This window comes from Phalacrocorax carbo, chromosome 7 (assembly GCF_963921805.1).
Source record: "Phalacrocorax carbo chromosome 7, bPhaCar2.1, whole genome shotgun sequence".
Taxonomy (NCBI): domain Eukaryota; kingdom Metazoa; phylum Chordata; class Aves; order Suliformes; family Phalacrocoracidae; genus Phalacrocorax; species Phalacrocorax carbo.
Window position 1 is genome coordinate 51,585,589 of NC_087519.1, and position 20,046 is coordinate 51,605,634.

The 20,046-nt window shown below is 43.3% G+C and overlaps 1 protein-coding gene across 1 annotated transcript in view; it reads right to left on the bottom strand.

The window, feature by feature from the left end:
• Positions 1–20,046, bottom strand: part of SPATA16 (spermatogenesis associated 16) — an 81,618-nt gene that overhangs the window by 12,967 nt on the left and 48,605 nt on the right. The window contains exons 5-9 of the mRNA XM_064455873.1: positions 18,044–18,191; positions 14,738–14,884; positions 14,386–14,498; positions 5,723–5,887; positions 1,125–1,205 (exon numbers count right to left, since the gene is read on the bottom strand). Coding sequence (XP_064311943.1) covers positions 1,125–1,205; positions 5,723–5,887; positions 14,386–14,498; positions 14,738–14,884; positions 18,044–18,191 — 654 coding nt within the window. The remainder of the gene's footprint in view (positions 1–1,124; positions 1,206–5,722; positions 5,888–14,385; positions 14,499–14,737; positions 14,885–18,043; positions 18,192–20,046) is intronic.

Genomic DNA, 20,046 nt, shown 5'->3' on the forward strand with positions numbered 1-20,046 from the left:
CTGTACTTGGAAAACTATTAAGAGCCGCTGATCTGACAGCTAACTGAGGCAATACACCTACTCAGACTCTCTCAGAGGAGATGCTTACTGAAGTTTTAATTCAAATCACTTGGAAATATGGACTCTGAAAATACCTTGACACTCCAACCCCTGTGACTTCTTTCAGATCTCTCTTGTCTTATTTGCTTGTCCTGGTTACGCTGACCCAGTGCAGCCAGGCTTTGGGTTCTCAGTATCTTCCCTGAGATCTGTCTGTAAACCCTAAATCCCAAAGAGGAACACTTTCAAGTCCCGCCAGCACAGAAATTCGAACCCTCTGTTCTCCAGCCTCCTACCACAGCCACAACCCAGAGCGAGTGTCTGTCTGTCTGGGGTCTGACGGAGCTGTAAGACATACGGTGGGACCAATGCTTTGAACCATTAGCCATATCTTCCCTTCCTGGTGATGTGTTGCTATCCTTTTCCTCAGAAGTGGCTGAATGTCAATGGTGTGGAATGCCCAGAGCTGTGATTTCCTCTGGTTCGAAAGGCTTTGTTAAAACGTAAGATGCTCCTATTACATCCCAGCCTGACCTATTATTCATTACGTCAGGTCAGGTTCATCCATACAGAGAACCAGCACAAGATTCCCTGCATTTCACAAATCCCTTAAGCATTAAATTGACGGGTTGCTGTGCAGAGACTCCAGAAAGGCATTTACATGTGTCTGACCTCTCACATCACCAAAGCCTCGTTTGAGCATCTGTAAGGGACCTAATTTGTTGGGATGAATTTTATTCTATAACTCACCCTATCCCCCGTTAACACCATACCCTGTATGACAAACCTGGAAGAGAAGTGTAATTATCAGCCAAAAATAAGCTATTCAGGCTTTTCTTTTCTTTTTTTTTTTTTTTTGTTTTTCATTAGATAACCACATGGAACTATTAATATGGACCAAGGGGCTTAAGCAAATAATAAATATGTATTTTAGGTTAGCGCCTGAGCACTAGCAGCTCAAAGCATGCAGTCAGGTTTCAAATGGCACCTACTTTCTTTTCTGCCTTTTGAACAGATATGACTCAGGTGGACACTAACTCCCCAAGGAACAATATACTCTCCTGCCCTTTGCTGCAGGCTTTTACCTTCTGAATTTTATTCCACGCACGTCCTTTAGCACTTCTTCCTTCAAGGGTGTCCATGGCATCTGCCATTAGCGACTGCAGCTGTGGCACCAAGATAAAAATTATCAGTGTGGAATTCACACAGAAATAACTTCTCTAAATACACAGATTAAAACCTAATTAAAAAATCATTTGTACGCTGATGATTTTATTACTCATCTTTCACACAATGAGTACTGCCACCTCATCTTTGCTTCAGCCATTACACTGTATTATTGTGGATATAAAATACTTAACAATGGGGAAAAAAATCCTCTGGAAAATTTATATATAAGCCTATATGTTTTAATGCAGTAAATGTTTACACTTAGTAAAGGAAGTCTTGGGTTGTAAAGAATAAAGCCTCCATAATTCATTCTTTAGCTGTCTGGGATATTCTGTGTCGTACATGAATACTTTTTAGTATTTTCTCCCAAGGCTAATGTATCATAATTTAAAGCAGCATGTAAAACCTCACAAGAGGACAACACTAAAGCCGAGATGCTTTTACTGTAGCTGGAAGTATCTAGCTCATTTTCCTTGCTTTTACTACCCTTTTTCTTTGGCAAACCCTCCCTTCTTCCCATCTTTCAGCATAACAGAGCATAAAAACAAGGCTGGCAATTTCTAGTGTAAACTATAAAAAAAAGCTGTAGGAAAACACTTGCTAATCAGTCCTTAGTGTTAGAGGGAAGGCTAAAATCCAGGTTCGTTGTAGTATTGCCCCACTCCAGTACCGTTCCAGGTTAGTCATAGCATTGCCTCATCCTGCACCCTCCCAGACACTTGAAAATGTTTCAGTTGCTTTTAATTCACTAACAAAGACACAAGGGTGGGATCCAGGGTGTCCTCTCGTGAGCAGCCATTAGCGTCAGTGTTTAGGAACAAACTGGGAGAACCTTGTATTTAACACCTGCGACGTTGCTGTGCTCTATTAGGTCTGTTCCAAAATGTTTAGTTGGCTAAAGGGAACTCAATATTTTTCGGTGTCTCTTCCCAAATTTGTTACTCGTTACAAGTAGCTGGACAGCATAAGCGTAAGCATTCGCAGAGAAATTGTCTCTTCTTTCTGTACCTAGACGGGCAGCAGTCTAACATGAGTACATAACATGAGTACGTAATGTGATGAAACTTAAAACATCAGTGTTTAGGCTCATCTGCGCAAGACCTGAAGCCACAACCCTGAGATTCAAGAGGCAGATCTGTATTTCCTCGAGTTTACTTTTGCATTCAGGTTTTTAAATTTAAAATTCTCTGCCTGTGTCCCAACACTGGATAAAGGATGCAGGAATCTTCTGCATCTCTAAATAAATTCGCTATGGTTGGTTCCAGCCTGTGCTTCCTCTGTGCTTGTGCAGCCATTAAGTTGAATCTCACTGGTCCGAACATTTGATGAAAACTTTTGTTTTTTAAGTCAAGTATTAATGAAAAACAAACCCGCAAATTTCTGCCTCTGACTTTAATGCAAATAGAGTCAAGAACCTGTCAGAAATTTTCCATCACAATACTGTTTATGACAGCTAATCTCCTTCTATGAATCCAGAAAAGACACAGCCCAGAGGTTAAGGGTATTAAGGGCAGAATGGGCAAAGCACAGATCCTGCGTCAAACCAGGCAGAGGACGAACCGGTCAGGGGAAGGGGAGGATTTCTCCATTGCTTTTTGGTTTTTTTGGAGCGATTCTCTCTGAAGGACTGGTGGAACAGCAGCCACCAGGGCAGGGACAGGGACATCGGTCTGTCACCCCCAAGGGGCCGCTCCAACAGCCCAACCAAGCTGGGAACCTCACTGCTTTGGGCAAGGAGTTAAAACAAGAAACCTTTCTAATTAAAGTCTCACTATTATTGATACATGTGAGTAAAAAGCGCCCAGCGTGTGCTCTGGTTTTAATTTTTACCACCCAGACTTTTTCACCAGCTCTATTGGCAGAGAAAATGTGCATGCTACAAGAGCAGGCAGTGGGCGAACCACAGTAATTCTCCCAAAGGTGGTCTACTTTGGAAAACCCCCTCTGAACAGCAATGTTGCCTTTTTTTTTTTTTTTTTAAATATCCTGCCCTCATTCGATTTTTAACTTGACATAGATTTCTGCTTTTTTAACAAGCTTTCATCTTGATTTATGATGTACAAATATGGTGACACTGAAATTGTAAACCTTGGAAAGATTTTCTTCAGTGTTTTTCCCCACTTAGATTCAACTATTCAAGCTAACTGAAATCTTTATTTTCCCTGGGCCTGTGAATAAAAGCTGATTTAAAAAGGTCTCAGTTGAGGTTTTCTGTGCCACAGATTAGGACTCAATTTACGTAGTTACAGGAAGACATTTACACAGAAGAGGTTATACTTGAAATGCCTCTGGGATCCTTGCTGTATCAGTGCAAATGGCACTATTATAAATTCAGTGTGTTTTGAACTTTATACAACTTATACTGTATGTGATAATAAACATTTGGCATCTTTAGCATTTTCTAACTCACACAAGTTAACTGCCTTGCTTGGTCATAAAGTCTTATCTCAGTTTTACCAATGTAAAGTCAGAATGACCCCAGAGGAATTACTTTAAATTTTTATTAGTACGAATGGGATTAGCATTTGGCCAGCTCAGTTTTCTTCATGGGAAAATTTAGATCTCTCTTGAAATGTGTGAGAAGCACATGGGTGCTCGCTCAGTCACATAGCACGGGTGCTATGATTCTGACCCCATGGACATGGCAGGGCTGCCTCTCTAGCATCCATCGAGGGCTGCTGAATTATACCAGTCCAGCTCAGTCCTGGCAACATTTCATCCTGCCTGGACCCCAGTGAAACGAGGAGGATGACAGGTAGGCTGAGCAAACAAGGATCCTTTGCTCGCTCCCTGGATGGTTTGGCTGCGCAGACCCAATGATGGGCAGCGCAATGTTCTGTGCTCGATGCAGTTGTGATGTGGGAGGGAAATGGTCCCTGCTGGCATAAGAGGAGCCTGTGCCATGTGGGCTGGTGCCACCAGGAAAGGTAAAACCCATTAATCACTCCCTGGTGAAGCCACTCTGCGAGTTCTTGCTTGCAGTCTTGTGTTTTAACGCTGTGGTGCCTGAAGTTTACTAGAATATTCTAGCTACAAAACATCTGAGCCTCCATTTGTGCACATAGACTACAGATATATTTTACAGCAGGATGACAGGACAAAGGAAAATAAATGAATGCTGAATTAATACATTTTAATGCTCTGGACAGGATAGCTGCTAGAAATTTTCTGCCTTTATTCTTTTAAAACAACTATTTTTACCTTGGGCTCAGTAAGCAAAGCATATGTATTCCGTTGAGAGATTTACAATCTGTCACTTAAATCTCCCAGCACAGACCCTTGTTCTGCCCAGTCCTACCCCTAAGAGACTGAAGACCTTTGTCTCGGGTGGCCTAGAGCCTCCCCCAAAAAGCTTTCCAGGGAGGTCAGGCTTATGATTACTACATGACAAGATACAGGCAGCAGCGTAATAGCCTGTGCCTAACGTGAGATGTACTGAAAATATTGTACCCTAGAGAAAAACCTATCACTGAAATATGTACCAATAACTCAAGACCCTTTAGTCAGCCCTGAAATGTGGGCCTGCTGAAGTTTAATACTAGAAAACTTGCATCAAAAGGAGAATGTCTTTTAATAACACAGTTTCTTTGCAATGTCGTTTCCCCTTATCTCGAGCTCAGACTTCAAAGTCTGGCAGCCACCTCCTGCAGTTGCAGGCCGCTGCTCGTCTTCCCTAAAGCAAGCTGCTGTGAAGCTTTAATTCTACAGAGCTTAGGAGCTTTGCAGGACTGCAAACAAACGTCAAGGGACTGGCTTTGGGAAAACCAAGAGGTTTTCATGAACCAAAGTTGGATCCGCAATTAAATGCGGGCACAGTGGTGGGACGTTTTTGTTGTTGTTAGAATGAAATGCTGAAAATTGGCGTGCACGTGAGCTGCCTCCTTCCCCCATCAGAAAACCCGGCAGCCTCGTGGAAGAATAATCACACGGTACTTTCTGGTTGCAGGTTATCAATGTACTATCAAGCTACCGATGTACTATCAAGCTATTGATGACTTTAGTTTTGCAACAGCCCTGCTAGCATCACTGCCCCCGTTTTACAAAGGGAAAACAAAAGCACAGCAGGTAGACAGGTTTATTCAGAGACAGGGAACAAGTCGTAGATGGAGCCAGGAAAGAGAATCTTTTCCTTCCTTTCCCCACTCTCCTCAGCTTTAACCAGATTCAGCCTGTTTTGCTGCAGGTGGCTTCTGATGTTAGATATCTTAAAGTAGCATGATCTGAATAATTGCAATCATTTTCCCAGACTGATTTGGGGAGGTTTGGGGGGAAAAGAAGCAGTTTTAAAAATATGCCTACAGATGAGTCATGCTGGCTCTATAAAAGTCATCCTTGCAGGTGATTAGCTCTTCCTCTGACAAGGCGCTGCAGTCAGATTTTAAAACTACTTCAGGTCTGCACATTCAAAAAATGACTTCCAGAGCAAATTGCAGTGCAGTGCTCTGCCCCAGCCCTTCCCTCCCTGGCTCCCTGCCTCTGAAGGCCAAAACAAGTACTAGAAATAAATACTTACTAGTTCGGCATCCTGCTGACTGATGTCCTGCAGGTAGGGGATGGTTGCTAGCTCAGCCATCGCTTGATTAATCACTTGGGACTGTTCCTCGACTCTCTGCAAACGGCCGAGGAGGCTGGCGTAATGCAACTTCTCTATCCCACGTGCGCACGCACAGAGATTGTCCTGTTTTCTCAGCAAAAGCAAGTAGGTTAGAGGAGAGTCGCAGAAAACACGCTTATCCTTTGAGTCCTATGCCTTGAGGCTTATCATCATGTGTATTTGTGCTGGTAATACTCTAAGCAATATGGCATCCAGCACCTTTAAGATAATGCTGCTGACAATCTTTATAGAAGAAAAAAGGAGACCTTCTTCCCACAATCTCTCTAGTAGCACTAGAAAAATAAATATGTAGTCATAATATATGTGAAGGGGAGACAGCAGATAACAAACATGAATGCAATTTTCTCATTTGGAAACGGCTTTTCCGTAATCCCCTCTGTTAAATATTATCTGACTTTTATGGATTGCTTTTAAAGTTTCAGTGAAGAGGTTGAGGAAACAGTGCAGTGTGTCAGTTTATGGTTTGTTTGCAGACTAGGCAAATCTCCAGTTTTCAAATATATGACCCTGAAGGACTAAAACCTGCAGAGGTGGTCTCTGATCCTCCAGGCAGATAGGCACAGGGTAAATTTTAAGCATGTGAATACAGAAACAGCCAAGTGCTTGCATAAAATCTCAGCACCTGCTGAAGTGTTTGATGGATGGCAGCCTTACCACCATATTTTCAAAAGTACTCTGATGCCAAAAATGCAAATAAGCACCCTACTGAGATTTTCAAAAGCAATTTGGCCTAGATTCCCGACGAGATGTAGCCATTGCGTATCTGAATGCTCAGCCCTTCCGAGTGAGATTTCCATTCATCTAATCAGGGTTTCAAACGTATTTAAGTGCCTGAAATTCCAAGAATTGGCATCAATTTTCAAAATAATCTCCAGTATTTTTAGTAGACCTTTGTTCTGGCAGTTGCATGTGGTGGCACACTGACGCTGCCATTTACATACCCTTCCAGGTAGGTGATTTTAAGTCCAACTGTATATTGAACAGGGTGAATGGAAAGTTTTGAATGACATTTATTTTTCAATAAATGGTGTCCTGCTTTTAAAATGAACTTCTCTTAGCAAAAAAATCTTGATCTTTTGGTTTGATGGTGATCTTGGTTTGGCAGAAATTTGCACTAGGCAAGCATCAAGTGCTATCAAAATGACTACGAAAGTAGTTCTTGTATCAAGTCTAATAATTTAATAACAATGCTGTTCTTGCTTTCTATGCATCTTACAAGAATAATAATGGAGAAAAAACTTAGTCTTCTTTTAACCTTAGAAAAATACGAATAATCCTGGTATAGTTAATTTTATCCCTTTTAATATAATACCTAATATAATTGTAAAATAGGATAAAATAAAAGATGATGCATTGGAGACCAGTGGCAGGAATGCAGCTATCATCTGGGAGCTCTGAAAGCAACTGAAAAAGAACGAGCTGAGCCAATGAACTGGTATTTCCATTAGCTGAAGGAGAGAATCAGGCACTGCACGGGGAAGAGGAGCTCTGGTCAGCAGTTCTCTGGAGTATTGTAGATAGCTCTAGTCAGCTGTGTTTGGAGAGGTTAATTTAAACCCAAGCATCACGGAGCAGAGAAGCCAGCACGGTAGGAGATACCTCTTTTGAGAGAAGTGTGGTTTGATTAGTCTATTAATGAAAATGCCAAGAGCTTATTATTCTTCTCAATAAACATAATGCAGGGCTTAATTCCAAAGAGAGCAAACTGAAAAGGGAAGGAGAGATAAAAGACAATGATAACAGAAGGACCATTGTGTATAAATAGGTACAAATAAGACTGGGATGGCAATTAAGCTTCTTATAATTCAGGTTGAAGGTCTGCAGTGTTTCACCAAGAGTAGAAAAGGCAGAAAGGCTAACTAGTTCTGAGATGGTTTTTACTCAATTTATGAATAGGATATTATGTGACACAAAGGCGTATACACAGAATACACACAGAATCGTATAGGCTGGAAAAGACCTTTCAGATCATTGAGTCCAACAGTAAACCTAACACTGCCAGTTCACCACTAAACCATGTCCCTGAGCACCACATCCAAACGTCTTTTAAATACCTCCAGGGATGGCGACTCAACCACTTCCCTGGTCAGCCTATTCTGACCCTTGACAACCCTTTCGGTGAAGAAATATTTCCTAATATCTAATTTAAACCTCCCCTGACGCAGCTTAAAGCTGTTTCCTCTCGTCCTGTTGCTGGTGACCTGGGAGCAGAGACCAGCCCCCCCCTCACTCCAGCCCCTCTCAGGCAGCTGCAGAGAGCGAGAAGGGCTCCCCTCAGACCCCTCTTCTCCAGGCTAACCCCCCCAGCCCCCTCAGCCGCCCCCCAGCACACTTGTGCTCCAGACCCTGCCCCAGCCCCGCTGCCCTTCTCTGGACATGCTCCAGCCCCTCCAGGCCCTGCTTGTCCCGAGGGGCCCAAACCTGAGCCCAGCACTCGAGGTGGGGCCTCCCCAGGGCTGAGCACAGGGGCCCCATCCCTGCCCGGCTCCTGCTGGCCACAGCAGTGCTGACACAAGCCCGGGGGCTGGTGGCCTCCTTGGCCACCCGGGCACTGCTGGCTCATGCCCAGCCGGCTGTCAGCCAGCACCCCCAGGGCCTTCTCCGCCGGGCACTTCCCAGCCCCTCTGCCCCAGGCCTGGGGCGCTGCCTGGGGTTGGTGTGACCCAAGGGGAGGATGTGGCACTTGGCCTTGTTAAACCCCACACAACCGGCCTCGGCCCATGGATCCAGCCTGCCCAGGTCCCTCTGCAGAGCCTTCCTACCCTGAGCAGATCAACACTCCTGCCCAACTCAGTGTGATCTGCAAACTTACTGAAGGTGCACTCGATCCCCTCATCCAGATCATCGATGAAGATATTAAACAAGACTGGCCCCAACACTGAGCCCTGGGGAACCCCGCTTGTGACCGGCCGCCAACTGGATTTAGCTCCGTTCACCACAAGTCTCTGGGCTCGGCCATCCAGCCAGTTTTTCATCCAACGAATAGTATGCCTGTCTAAGACATTAGAGCCCATTTTTCCAGGAGGAGGCTGTGGGAGATGGTGTTGAAGGCTTTATTAAAGTCTAGGTGGCCCTTCTAATTTTCCCCCTGCATAAGCTTGCTATACCTTTGTAGTCCTCCTGAGTTGCCTGCCCCTTCTTCCGAAGGTCATAAGCTCTTCTTTTTTTAATGAGTTCCAGCCAACGTGCTCTGTTCACCCAGGCTGGTCTTCTGCCCCGCCAGCTTGTCTTTTGGCATGTGGGGATGGCCTGCTCTTGTGCCTTTAAGACTTCTTCCTTGAAGAATATCTGGCCTTCCTGGACTCCATTGCCCTTCAGGGCTGCTTCCCCAGGGACTTTGTCAATCAATCTCCTAAACAGGCCAAAGTCTGCCCTCTGGAAATCCAAGGTGGAAGTTCTGCTGACCCCCCTCCTTCCTTCTCTGAGAATCAAAAACTCTATCATTTCATGATCACAATGCCCAAGACGGCCTCCAGCCATCACATCACCCACAAATCCTTCTTTGTTTGTGAGCGACAGGTCCGGTGGGGTGCCTTCCCTGGTTGCCTCACCAGCTGTGTCAGGAATTTATCTTCCACACGCTCCAGGAACTTCCTGGACTGTTTTCTCTCCGCTATTGTATTTCCAGCAGACATCAGGTAGATTGAAGTCCCCCATGAGGACAAGTGCTAGGGATTGTGAGGCATAATAGCCCTTCCAAGCCTATCTTCTTATGAACTTCTCTTACAACCCACCTCTAAGAAAGGAAACCAGAACAACTTTCTTTTGCAAAATATTTTTATCACTTGAAGAGCCCTTTTCTGAGGACCTGACCTATATTAGTAGGAGACATCAGCAAGAAAAAAATATTTCTGTGGTCTCCGATATGTGAATTTGTAAGTCTGACACAGTCTAGTTCACATGGTGCTAAAGCAAGGAAAAAAACAGAGCCCCATCTCCACCTGATCATCAGTGTTTGAAAGCCAGATAGCTGTGTTCCCAGGTAGAACCATGTGCATTAAAATAAGGAGAAGCAATCAGTTAATGAGAGAGCGAGCTCTTATCAACGTGAAATAGTCTCACAACATTTCAGATGCAGCAAAAGGTTTTTCCCTGCTATTCTTGAAATCCGCCCAAAATGTTCTTGTGTAAGCCCTAAGAAATGAGTATATTGAGTCATCAGCTAGGAAAGCAGGTAAAAATCCTCTCTCATCATGCTGTGTCTGTTAGGGGCTTCTCCAATGATTAAGAAAGTAAAGGCAAAAAGAAAACAATTTTTTCTCTGCGTGACTCTCCAGAAAAATATGAGAGCATGCCACGTAGCTATGGGAAACAAATTGGGCATCTGTGCCAACATGCACTCTCTGGACATAGCTATGCTATTTAAGTTTATAGTAGGTTGGGAGTAAATAAATAAATAACTGACAGCAGGGTGTTTTTTGAAGGGATTAGGGGAGGTTGAACATTGTCAGAGGTGGCGTTTCAGTGACAATGAAAAATGCAGAAAGAGAAAGTAAATAACTGCTGCTGGCAGGAGAAAAAAATGCCACGGGGAGCTGAACCACATGATGAGAATTACATGAACTATAGCAGAATTCAAGGGGCTACTAAGCTGCAGTAAAAAACATAATAAAGTGACCGAGCAATCAGATGAAGATGAAACCAGCTCAGGTAGGCACAGTGAAGGTTAAGTAAAGAGCAAACTTAAATGGAGGCTTCAGTGGAAAAGAGTTGGCTCCTTCAGCAAAGAGAAAGGATACACTTTTGAGGAATCAGGTAGAAAAGTAACCAACAAATGCAGCATGTGGAGTCACAGTTGCATCCTGGTTAGAAATGCAGACAATAAATGATTAAATTATGATGCTGTTGTTTTCTAGATGGGCCTCACCCCTATTGCCTGGTATTCCAAGGAGAATTTAAAGAAAAAAGTAAAAATGAGCAATTGATGGTCTTTCTCATGAGGACTTTCTTAATGGGCAGCCTCACTTGAGGCGGGGGTGCTTCGGAGAGAGCTTTCCCCAGAAAAATTTTTGCTGCACAAATTCCCTTTAAAAAAAAACAAAAAACCAAACAGAAAGGGCGTTTACCCCCAGAGGCATCTTTGAAGACCTTCCTGCTAGGAGAGCAATAAGGTCCTGATGCCTGAGGATCAGCCCTGGGACATCTTTGTTCCTCTGACCTTGGGATGAAAAAAAACCAGCTCAGCCTGTTCTCGATGGAGCTTACCTGCTATTGCTAAATACCCAGCACTAGCAATCAGAGCAAAGAAAGGACAGGCTTTTGTTGCAAAAAGGAGCTGGAGAGCATGTGAGCGGGGTGAATCATTTGTCTTTTCCTGTATTGAGAATTTTGGGATGATACCACCACTTTCTGCTCTTCTCTGTGCCCAAGAAAGCAGTCATCTGCTACGCCACTTCTATTTATAAACAAACTTTAATTGCTGAATGCTAGGAGTGCTAAAGAAAAAGAAAAGCAAAGTGACTGGTCAGCCTGGATTTAAAGCAGGAACTGTCATAGCCAATAAGTGTGGCATGTTCAACCATCAGCTTTAAGAGCACCGCTTTGTAAAAGCAGTGTCCCCCAGTAGTTCTTCTTTTCTATTGTGGAGTCTTTACCACTGCTTTTCAGCTCAAAATCTGAATGAAGTTATGCCTTACAAGCAATAACAAGTGGAAAAAAAATCCATCGTAATGGTTCTTTAATGCCTTTAGTATCCTCCAGAAAACGTGTATGCTGAAATCTGTATGTGGTAAACGCTTCCCTTCTACTTAAAAAATAGACAACAAAAGAGTGAGATCTGTAAATGGACGCATCATGCCGTGAATCATATGGTAGGCTTTGTTCATCTTTATAATATGAGCAGTCTAATAACCCCCTCTGGCCACTGGTTCCCCAGTTAAGTAGCATCATGTGCCATCGACATAGGGACCACAGCAGGAGAAAAGCAAACTTGGTGTGTACAAAGGAGCAGAAATTACCCCGGTGAAACCACTTGGTAGAATCAAGACTTGTCAGCGCTGGTAATCTTGGTTGGCATGCGTGTTGCTGAAGGTCTGGCTGATATATGTCTATTTTTAGGGCACATACAATAACCTTTGTGTCATGGTATGTATTTCTGGGTAGCAGAAATTCCACCAGCAGCAGATGGTGCTGCATGGAGCAGGCTGCCCATCCTGTCTCTCATGCTTCTTGCTTTACATTACACAAATGTCCCCTTGATTTACCTGGGACTGGCTGTTCTTCATGAAGGAGGGGGCCTATAGAAAATGCTCTGCTTTTTTAACCTTTAACCTCATGTGTTACCGACAGTGGTGTGTGTATAAATCATCTAACGAACTCTAGGTTGTGTAGCTGCAGAACGAAGGTGGAAGTATTGACTTATATTAGCGTTGCCATGGCTTAATAAGCTCTGCTTTAGCACTGAGGTGTGTTTGTCGAAAAAAATCTGATTAGGACAAGTATGTTGGACTGTACATTTCAGGCTGCAAATGAAGATGAGGGCAGCAAGGAACAGTTGTTTTATTAAAAACAAATATATCCTTTTATCTTCTTAAAGTAAGTTGTAAAGCTGGAGCCTGTATCTGAAGGTTGTCTTCCAGAATTTTTTAGTTGAGATTGTGCGTGATGGAAATATGATGGAATCTTATTTCTAGCTTGAAGAAAAACTTGGAATACTTTCAAGGAAGCAAATGTGGACAAATCTCTGCCAGGCCCATAAAGAGATTCTAATCACCAATAGCAGAGCAGTTCTGGCTCGGTGCCTATCTGCGTTATCAGGAATAATTGGCTTTGTCATTTACTCTTTGGGTCAGAGGTTCTGTCTTGCCTGGATCATCCAAGGCTATGAAAACCGAAGGGAAAGTGAATAAGTTTCCACTGATAACGGAGGTGGAATTGGCAGCTCTTTGTTCTAACTCAGTGATAATTTCTTCTGTCTTGGGGCTTTCCTCCTCTCCATTAAAGCCCCCATACTGACCCTCTAGTGGCTGGTTGTAAAGTGGCTGGTTCTCAAGCCTCTAGTGGCTTGAGAAACCCTAACACACCACTCTCCTCTCATCTCTTACATGATCAGTTTGTTTTCTTTCCCTATACCCTGGCTACAGATACCATGTATCTCTGCTTTAACCATGTGGTCCTGTTCCTCCAAATCCATTTACAGAATAGGGTGGTTATGGGGAGTCCAAAACAGATCCAATTTCAAAGTTTTTCCTCTTCCTGATACTCTTTAGAAACGGAATCACTGCAACAGAGGAATCTCACCTCTAAAAGCTCTATTTCATACCCAAAGAGCGAACTGTGGGGCTCAGAAAAATTTAAGTCATTGGAGTTTTGCTGAGGCTTCCAGAAAGACCAAGGTTTTATTCTGTATCCAGTACCCAACCCACTGCCTCTTTATACTTCTAGCTTCCTAAATGTTCGAAGTGCAATGCACACAATTTCACTTTCCCAAAGATGCCACCTCTCTTAGCCCGCACATCAATAACTTGGGCTTTTGGTCATCCGAAGCCAACAGCACACGGCTTCGGGAAAGAACTGGAAAGAAGCAGCTGTGTGTTTCCTTGGGGATGCCTGCCCTCAGCCTGCTCCACCTGCCTCGCGCTGATGCAGATGCTTTACGTGCACCCATTTTGGCGAAGCTCTAAGCGCCTTTACCTCCCACTAAGCGTGTGAGTTCAAGCACTTACTGTCGTTTCAGCAGCTGGTCTCGGAGAGTAAAGGAGATGTAGCTTCCCCAAATATCTGGCTAATGTTTCTTCCTTGCTAGGGGTTGCTAAGTAGCAGTTTTTGTCAACCTCCTATCTGGTATCAAAACCTAAGAATAAAAGTCCTGTGATTTGCTAAGACACCCCTGACGAGGAAATGGCTCCGATTCCTTCAACATATAGAAAACTAAAAACCTGCTATTGCTAGGGAAAAAGCGTTAACATTAGCATTTACAATCTGGGGAGGAGAGGCTTCTTCCACTTATTTTCAGGAGAATAATTTAAGAATTGCATTAAAACAGTCTAGTCTACATGCAAATTTGATTTTTGACCTTTTGTGCTAATCAAAAGCCATGGTGCTAAAAAGCTGTGTACATTATTGCAGAAAGTATGGAGTAGAATTAACTAATATACCTTCAAGATGGTTGTAACAGATTTGAAGGTTATTTCACATACTTTGCTACAGAAGGATCAGGATCTAAATCCCTAGAAATGCTTCAAGTAGCAATTATTAACTTTTGATGGAGATCCTGATGTATCCTATAATGTGTGTAGTATGCTGTGGGTATTAGAATACAGCGAGTAGTCTTGGTGGTTATGTTAAGTAGGGATATAATATAACAGGTTATAAAGATTTGAGAAGACGGCATGCAAAGTGATTTTTAAATGAACTGGGCATGCTGCTAAATAAGTGGGGCTACTTTTTGAAAGTATCTAAAACCCCGTTGAACTCTTCCTAGTGCAATTCACCAAGCATTTCTGGACACAGGAGGAGCATGTGCAGAATGAATTACCCACCAAAAAGCACATCATTCACACACACTCACGGACTTCTGCTGCCACACAAGCCACACGCCAGAAAGTGAATTTTATACTCACAGTTAATTTGGTGCTTCTTATCAAATCCATTACCGGCACGATTTTTTTCCCAGTGTTATCCCAGTATCTTTTTGTTTCTTCTTTCGTGACAGGACTGAAAGGTGCTTTCCGGTCTAGGAAATGAAATCCCAAAGACATATATTGTGTTTGTTCACGTACAATTTCCATAGAGGATCTAGCAAGATGATGGGAAAACTGGAGGAGGAGAGAGGAGGCTGGGGAGAGCTGTCTGGACAGTCAGGGCTGCCAGCACAGAGAAGTGGGTCCCAAGAAACCCCCTGACCCCCCTCATTCAGCAAGGATCACGGAGGTCACCCCTGAGCTATCACAGCTATTAGGCAAGTTGGCGTACCTGAAAAGATTGGCAGTTTTCTACTTGACCACCTTTCCAAGATTTTTCCAATATGTTTGTTTCTGAACCCGAGAGTCAGTAAGTACTGCTGGGGAGGCAGGGATGGCCACTCAGCCGTCTGTGGCAAGATGTGAAGTCCATGAGGATCTGGAATAGGGAAATGAAAATTATTTCTGCCGTCACATTTCTTTTCATTTGCAAGAAGAGTTACTCTTTTTTTGGAGGACAAAATAGGAAGTCTGAGAAGGAGTGAAATGTAATCCAGAAAGCTTGCCAAAACAAAGATGACTGACCCAACCCACCCAGCTATAACCGGGTTTTGAAATTCCAGCCTTTGCAACCTTTTTCATCAACAGCTTAAATTTTGCTGATGCATAAGATCAATCGTGTTCTTCCCATTTATGCACTTTTCATTGCCGCTCATACAAAGCGTTAATAACTCAACGCTTCAGTGACATAACATCCTCATCTATTAACTGCAAAAGAAGCTGTTTTGTTGTTCTCCGAATTTAAGAGGTTTGATTTCCTACAGATTTGTGTTTTTACCGTCACCACCAGCATAATCCCAGGCTTCCTGCATGTCCTTTCTGATCCACCCAGCTGGCAGGTGACAGCCTGTGCTGTGGCTTGTCCAGTTTGTGACAGCCACTGCCAACCCCCCTCATGTATCCGCTGAGTCGGTCTGCTCTGACCTCAGCGAGGACAGATGCTCAGAGCAATTGTGTAAACCACCTTTGCTTAGGGAACCAGACCAGTCCTTTCCTCCCTCTCCTTCCCCTGCAAAAAATAAACCTAGATTGAATGTCAGTGTCACTTTTTGCAAAGGAGTGCTCTGTTTTCGGCGAGCTCTGCTTTTAAGATGCCAGGCACTGTGGTCACAGTGACAAATGGAGAACCCCACTCGGAGCTCTCCGGACTTACCCCTATATAAATCAAAGCAAGTGGACCTGATATTTCCCTTGCAGCATGTTCTGCTTCTGATGGATTCTCAATTTTGCAACAAACTGCATTGTGAACTTGGATTTAAATGTGTGTCTGCTCCTTTCCCTTAGAAATAAGGAAAACTTTGAAATCAATTCAGTCCTTACACTCTAGCAGAACTTGGACTAAAATTGGATGGATGATTGTTACAGAATAGGGAGGTTATTTAAAATAACATGTTCGTGAGACGTCTGGTATTTCACACCCACCGTTAAAATGGGGCTTAGCTCATATTTTTAATTTCACCTGTGTGAGACACAGACCTGCAGGTTGAATGCTTAGTGGTGCCACACTGACCACGAGCTTAACGCGTTGCTTGTGGTGTTTCCGTTCATGGCCAGTGTGATTTTAGGTCAGATCTGAATAGATAAGCTGAGAAACCCCTACGAGGTTGATTTTCTAACACTGTTGTGAGTGATCTCAGCATCGAGTCAAGGGAAAGGGGCCACGTCCGCTCTGCCTGAGAGGGTTTCCAGGACAGAAAGGAGGGAGCCTGGGAGAGGTTCTGCCTGCCTGAGACCTCTCACATCACTGCGTTCTCAAAACCCTGATACCCATATTGCTTTTCCTTGGCTATCTGTCCCATTTAATTCCTAGAAAGTTCAGTGATCTGAGAACCTGCACTCTGAGAAATTTGTGTAAAATTGAAGCAAGACTTTTAACCAATAGATTTTTGTAAACAAACATGTTTGAGGGCAGAACTGGCTCTCTTCAATCTGTTTTATAATTGACTAAAGTATTATCGGACTGGGATCTTTCACCTTCTTTTTTTTTTTTCCTTTCTTCCTTTTCCTTTTTGAGAGGAGTGAGAAAATGACTGGTGACACTGTCAGAGTCATTCAGTGATTTATGAACACAAACTGAGTTTCAGTGCAACACTTACACACTTTTGTTGCTTATGTGCTCCGGGAATTCTCACCCTTACTGTAAATTGAGGGGATTATGTGAAATATGAATCTATCCTTTAAAAAATCAGATTCAGGGAGTTTTATGTTATGCTCCTTTTAATGCTAATACTTCTGTCCCTGGAAATTCTCCACAAAGTCACATCAGCAAGTAAACAGTAGACAGGGATTTTACAACCTCCGTTACAGATAAGTCCTCATTTTCCCTTGTCAGATGACCCCAAAGCTACTGCCAGAAACCCAATACAGGAGGGCTCCGCAACTTGCAAAACACAATATAAATTTATACTTGTTTCCTAAAGCAAAACAAAAATGAACAAAACAACTTTACTTGTGTTAAATATTTGCACGGTTTTCTGGTAAACACTTGGTTTCCTAATTCCTATTTGTGTTCTTCAAATAGATTTTATTTTCCTCCCCAAAGACACAATGTGTGTTCTTTCGGAAGCCGTGTTTATCTGCAGAGTGCCGGGGCTCAGCGGTGCTGCAAGGACTAAGGCATCATCTCTGGCCCGGGGGTAACTCTCGCAGGGAGCGGGCGGCATCTCAACCTCTCGGACCACCCTGCTGGAAGCAGCAGTGAGGGGTGAGCTACCCATCTACTTTGTGTGACGAAGATAGAGGCTTTCCAGAATTTGACCTGAGAAATGTACTTTTCCCTTTACATTTCTCAATCACCAACTCAAAGCCAAGCATTATCAGGATCAACTATGTTCCAAATTAGGTTGATGGTAGTAAGGAATGACTTTTATCCCCCTGCCTCTTTTTTTGCCAAAATGTCGTGCCTATTCCCCTTGAAATAAGGCTGTGGTCACTAGAGTTAAGTGCCTGTTTACTCCAGGAGATGCTACTTGAGTCCACTCTACTGGGAGATGACAACGGGCTTGGCAAAGCTCTTGTTCACTCTGGATCCTACTTGTCTTCAACATGCTAAAGGAAACCTGGCTATCTATTCCCATCCCTGCAGCTGAGATGCTGTCAGAGGCGGTGGCCAGTCCATCAGTGCTTGCAGAAGGGAGGATATTTTTGGAAAGCGAAGGCCCTGCTGCAGGGATGACCGTCGGTGACTCATGGGAATGCACGGAGATGGGAACGAACCTGGGTCTCGCTGTCACCACAACACGCTGCAAATCTACCTTTGAACCAAAGATTAGTTACAATAATGAAATTCAACAACTGAAACATGAGGCTTCATGGATAAAAATCATCTTTATGGGGATTTGCAGTGTAGAGTCTGTACTTCGCCTAAGTACTGATTTGATTACCTAAATCATGTGCAATCATAGAGCAAATCTCAGAAGTTAATTTTCCCCCCTAGAAGTGCAGAAACGTAAAGGCTCATGCTCCAGACTCTTTCTTTTTATCAGCCATGCACGCAAACACTATACAGTGCTTAAGAGCATGTGAAATCTGCTGTTACCTGTATATATGTGCTCTACATAATCAGGGTGCTTTTTAGCAAACATGTCCTTTATCTTGTTTATTTTGTCAGCCTTGACTTCTGTCACAAATGGTGTGTACATAACCGAAAAAGATTTTTCTCTAGTGATGGCTTCTTCAATCATAGCCTAAAAAAGGCAAAGAAATGACACGTTTCATGTTGGTTAATGGCTAGTTAAAAAAAAAAATAATAAAAATTGCTTTCACAGATGATATTTTCCCTTTAGTAATTGCACAGTCATGCAAAGATAACATATTTTGGTCCTGAATATTAATTAAAAGGGAATTTAAATTAGTTCCAGAAAACACTGCCTATCTATACTCAGAAAATCAATTTAAAGGAGAAAGAACATTTGTAAACAGTTTTCAGTGCAGCGAGCCTATGTCTTCAATGAGGAGAAAAGTATTAGATAAATTATCTTTTAGATGAAAAGAAAAAGGGATTCCATGCTCTCTGAAGGTCACTTCTTTCATCTGAGGGTTTTATTCAGTCCTTGGGAGCTGGTTAAACAATACTAAGCGTTCATATTACCCCTTGGGTTGGCGTGAATCAGACACTGTGCCTAGACGGAATATTAGTCTTAAAATATTGCATTTAAGCACCATTTGCATTAAGAGTAAAATTCACTCCTGTGCAGAGGGCAACATGAAGCTTATGAACCTTGTCATCCCTTAAAAATTACTCAAATGATACATTGTGCTGGTCTTAAGCAGAGCCGTGGATTTCACACTCGGTGGACCCCAAAGAACTGGCGCTGAAAGTGCCGGGAGGAGCTACCGGCCGGGAAACAGCCTTGCTCCGTCCTCTTATCCGTCAGTGCAAGGGAGGTTGAGCTGCACTTCCCTCTGGGCTGGGGCTTGGGTAAGACCACGTTCAACATTGCTGCAGCTGCATCTGTTACTAACAAGGATTTTGTTTTCCTGACATGGACAATCCTTCCTGGAAACTGGGGGAACTGCAAGGCTTCATTAAAGCACCTCGGCAAAAGTGTAAACACGGTTAATAGTGACAATACTAACGCAAGGTGAGAGAGGTGGTCAGAAAAGCATGACAGGAAAAGATATATATATATATATTTAACAGGGTGTATGAATCTCCTGGATCATCTTACACGCTGAAGTGACTCACAGAAAGTACCATTATGGGACTAGGTTGGTGTTTTATTGACAAGTCCTCACTTTTGGTCTCCAGTCTATCCTCCACCCATGTAAAATTATCCAAGGCACGGTGTGCCTCTGTGGGTCATTTGTTTAGCTGGCGACTGCTCCCACCAACCCAGAACGGAAGGTTGAGAGCACCAAGTAGTTAAGTATCTAGTCCTTCTCCTTAATGGGTTTAGACAGCAGGTATTCTGATATTCTCTATTCTGGGTCGGGTTGACGGTTGGACTTGATGATCTTGGAGGTCTCTTCCATCCTTAATGATTCTATGTTTCTATTCTATATGGTCTTATGCCAGCTTATTTCCATCCTGTTTATTGATATGGGGTGTGCAGAAATACCATAGAAATGCTATAATTGTTCTGAGCAGATACTGGGACAGGCTGCCATACCTGCACCCTGAGTCCTCTTACACTGAATATTCTGCCTGGATGTCGAGGGTATCAGTGGGAATTTGTTTATATTTTAGATTACTCTGTTTAGTCAGCCCATTATCCTGCATTTACTGGAATGGAAGCAGTCGTGAGTGGGCAGTATTTAGCCCTGGAAAATTAACGAGCTTCAAATGTGTGTAATAGCATCATGACCACCCGGGGCAGTAATAACGTTCCCCCTGGTGAGGAGGTGTTCCAGCTTTCCATGGGCACAGCCGTGTTATCCGTGGTTAATGCCACAGATCTGGAGGTATCAGACCAGAAAATAGCAAGTGTGTCCTCCTGCCAAGAGCTTAGGGCCCATGAATGGATCCACGCCCGTGCCTCGCTGCGGGAATACTTACCAGTCTGTGCTGATTTACAGCAAACAGATTTTAGGATTTCGCAT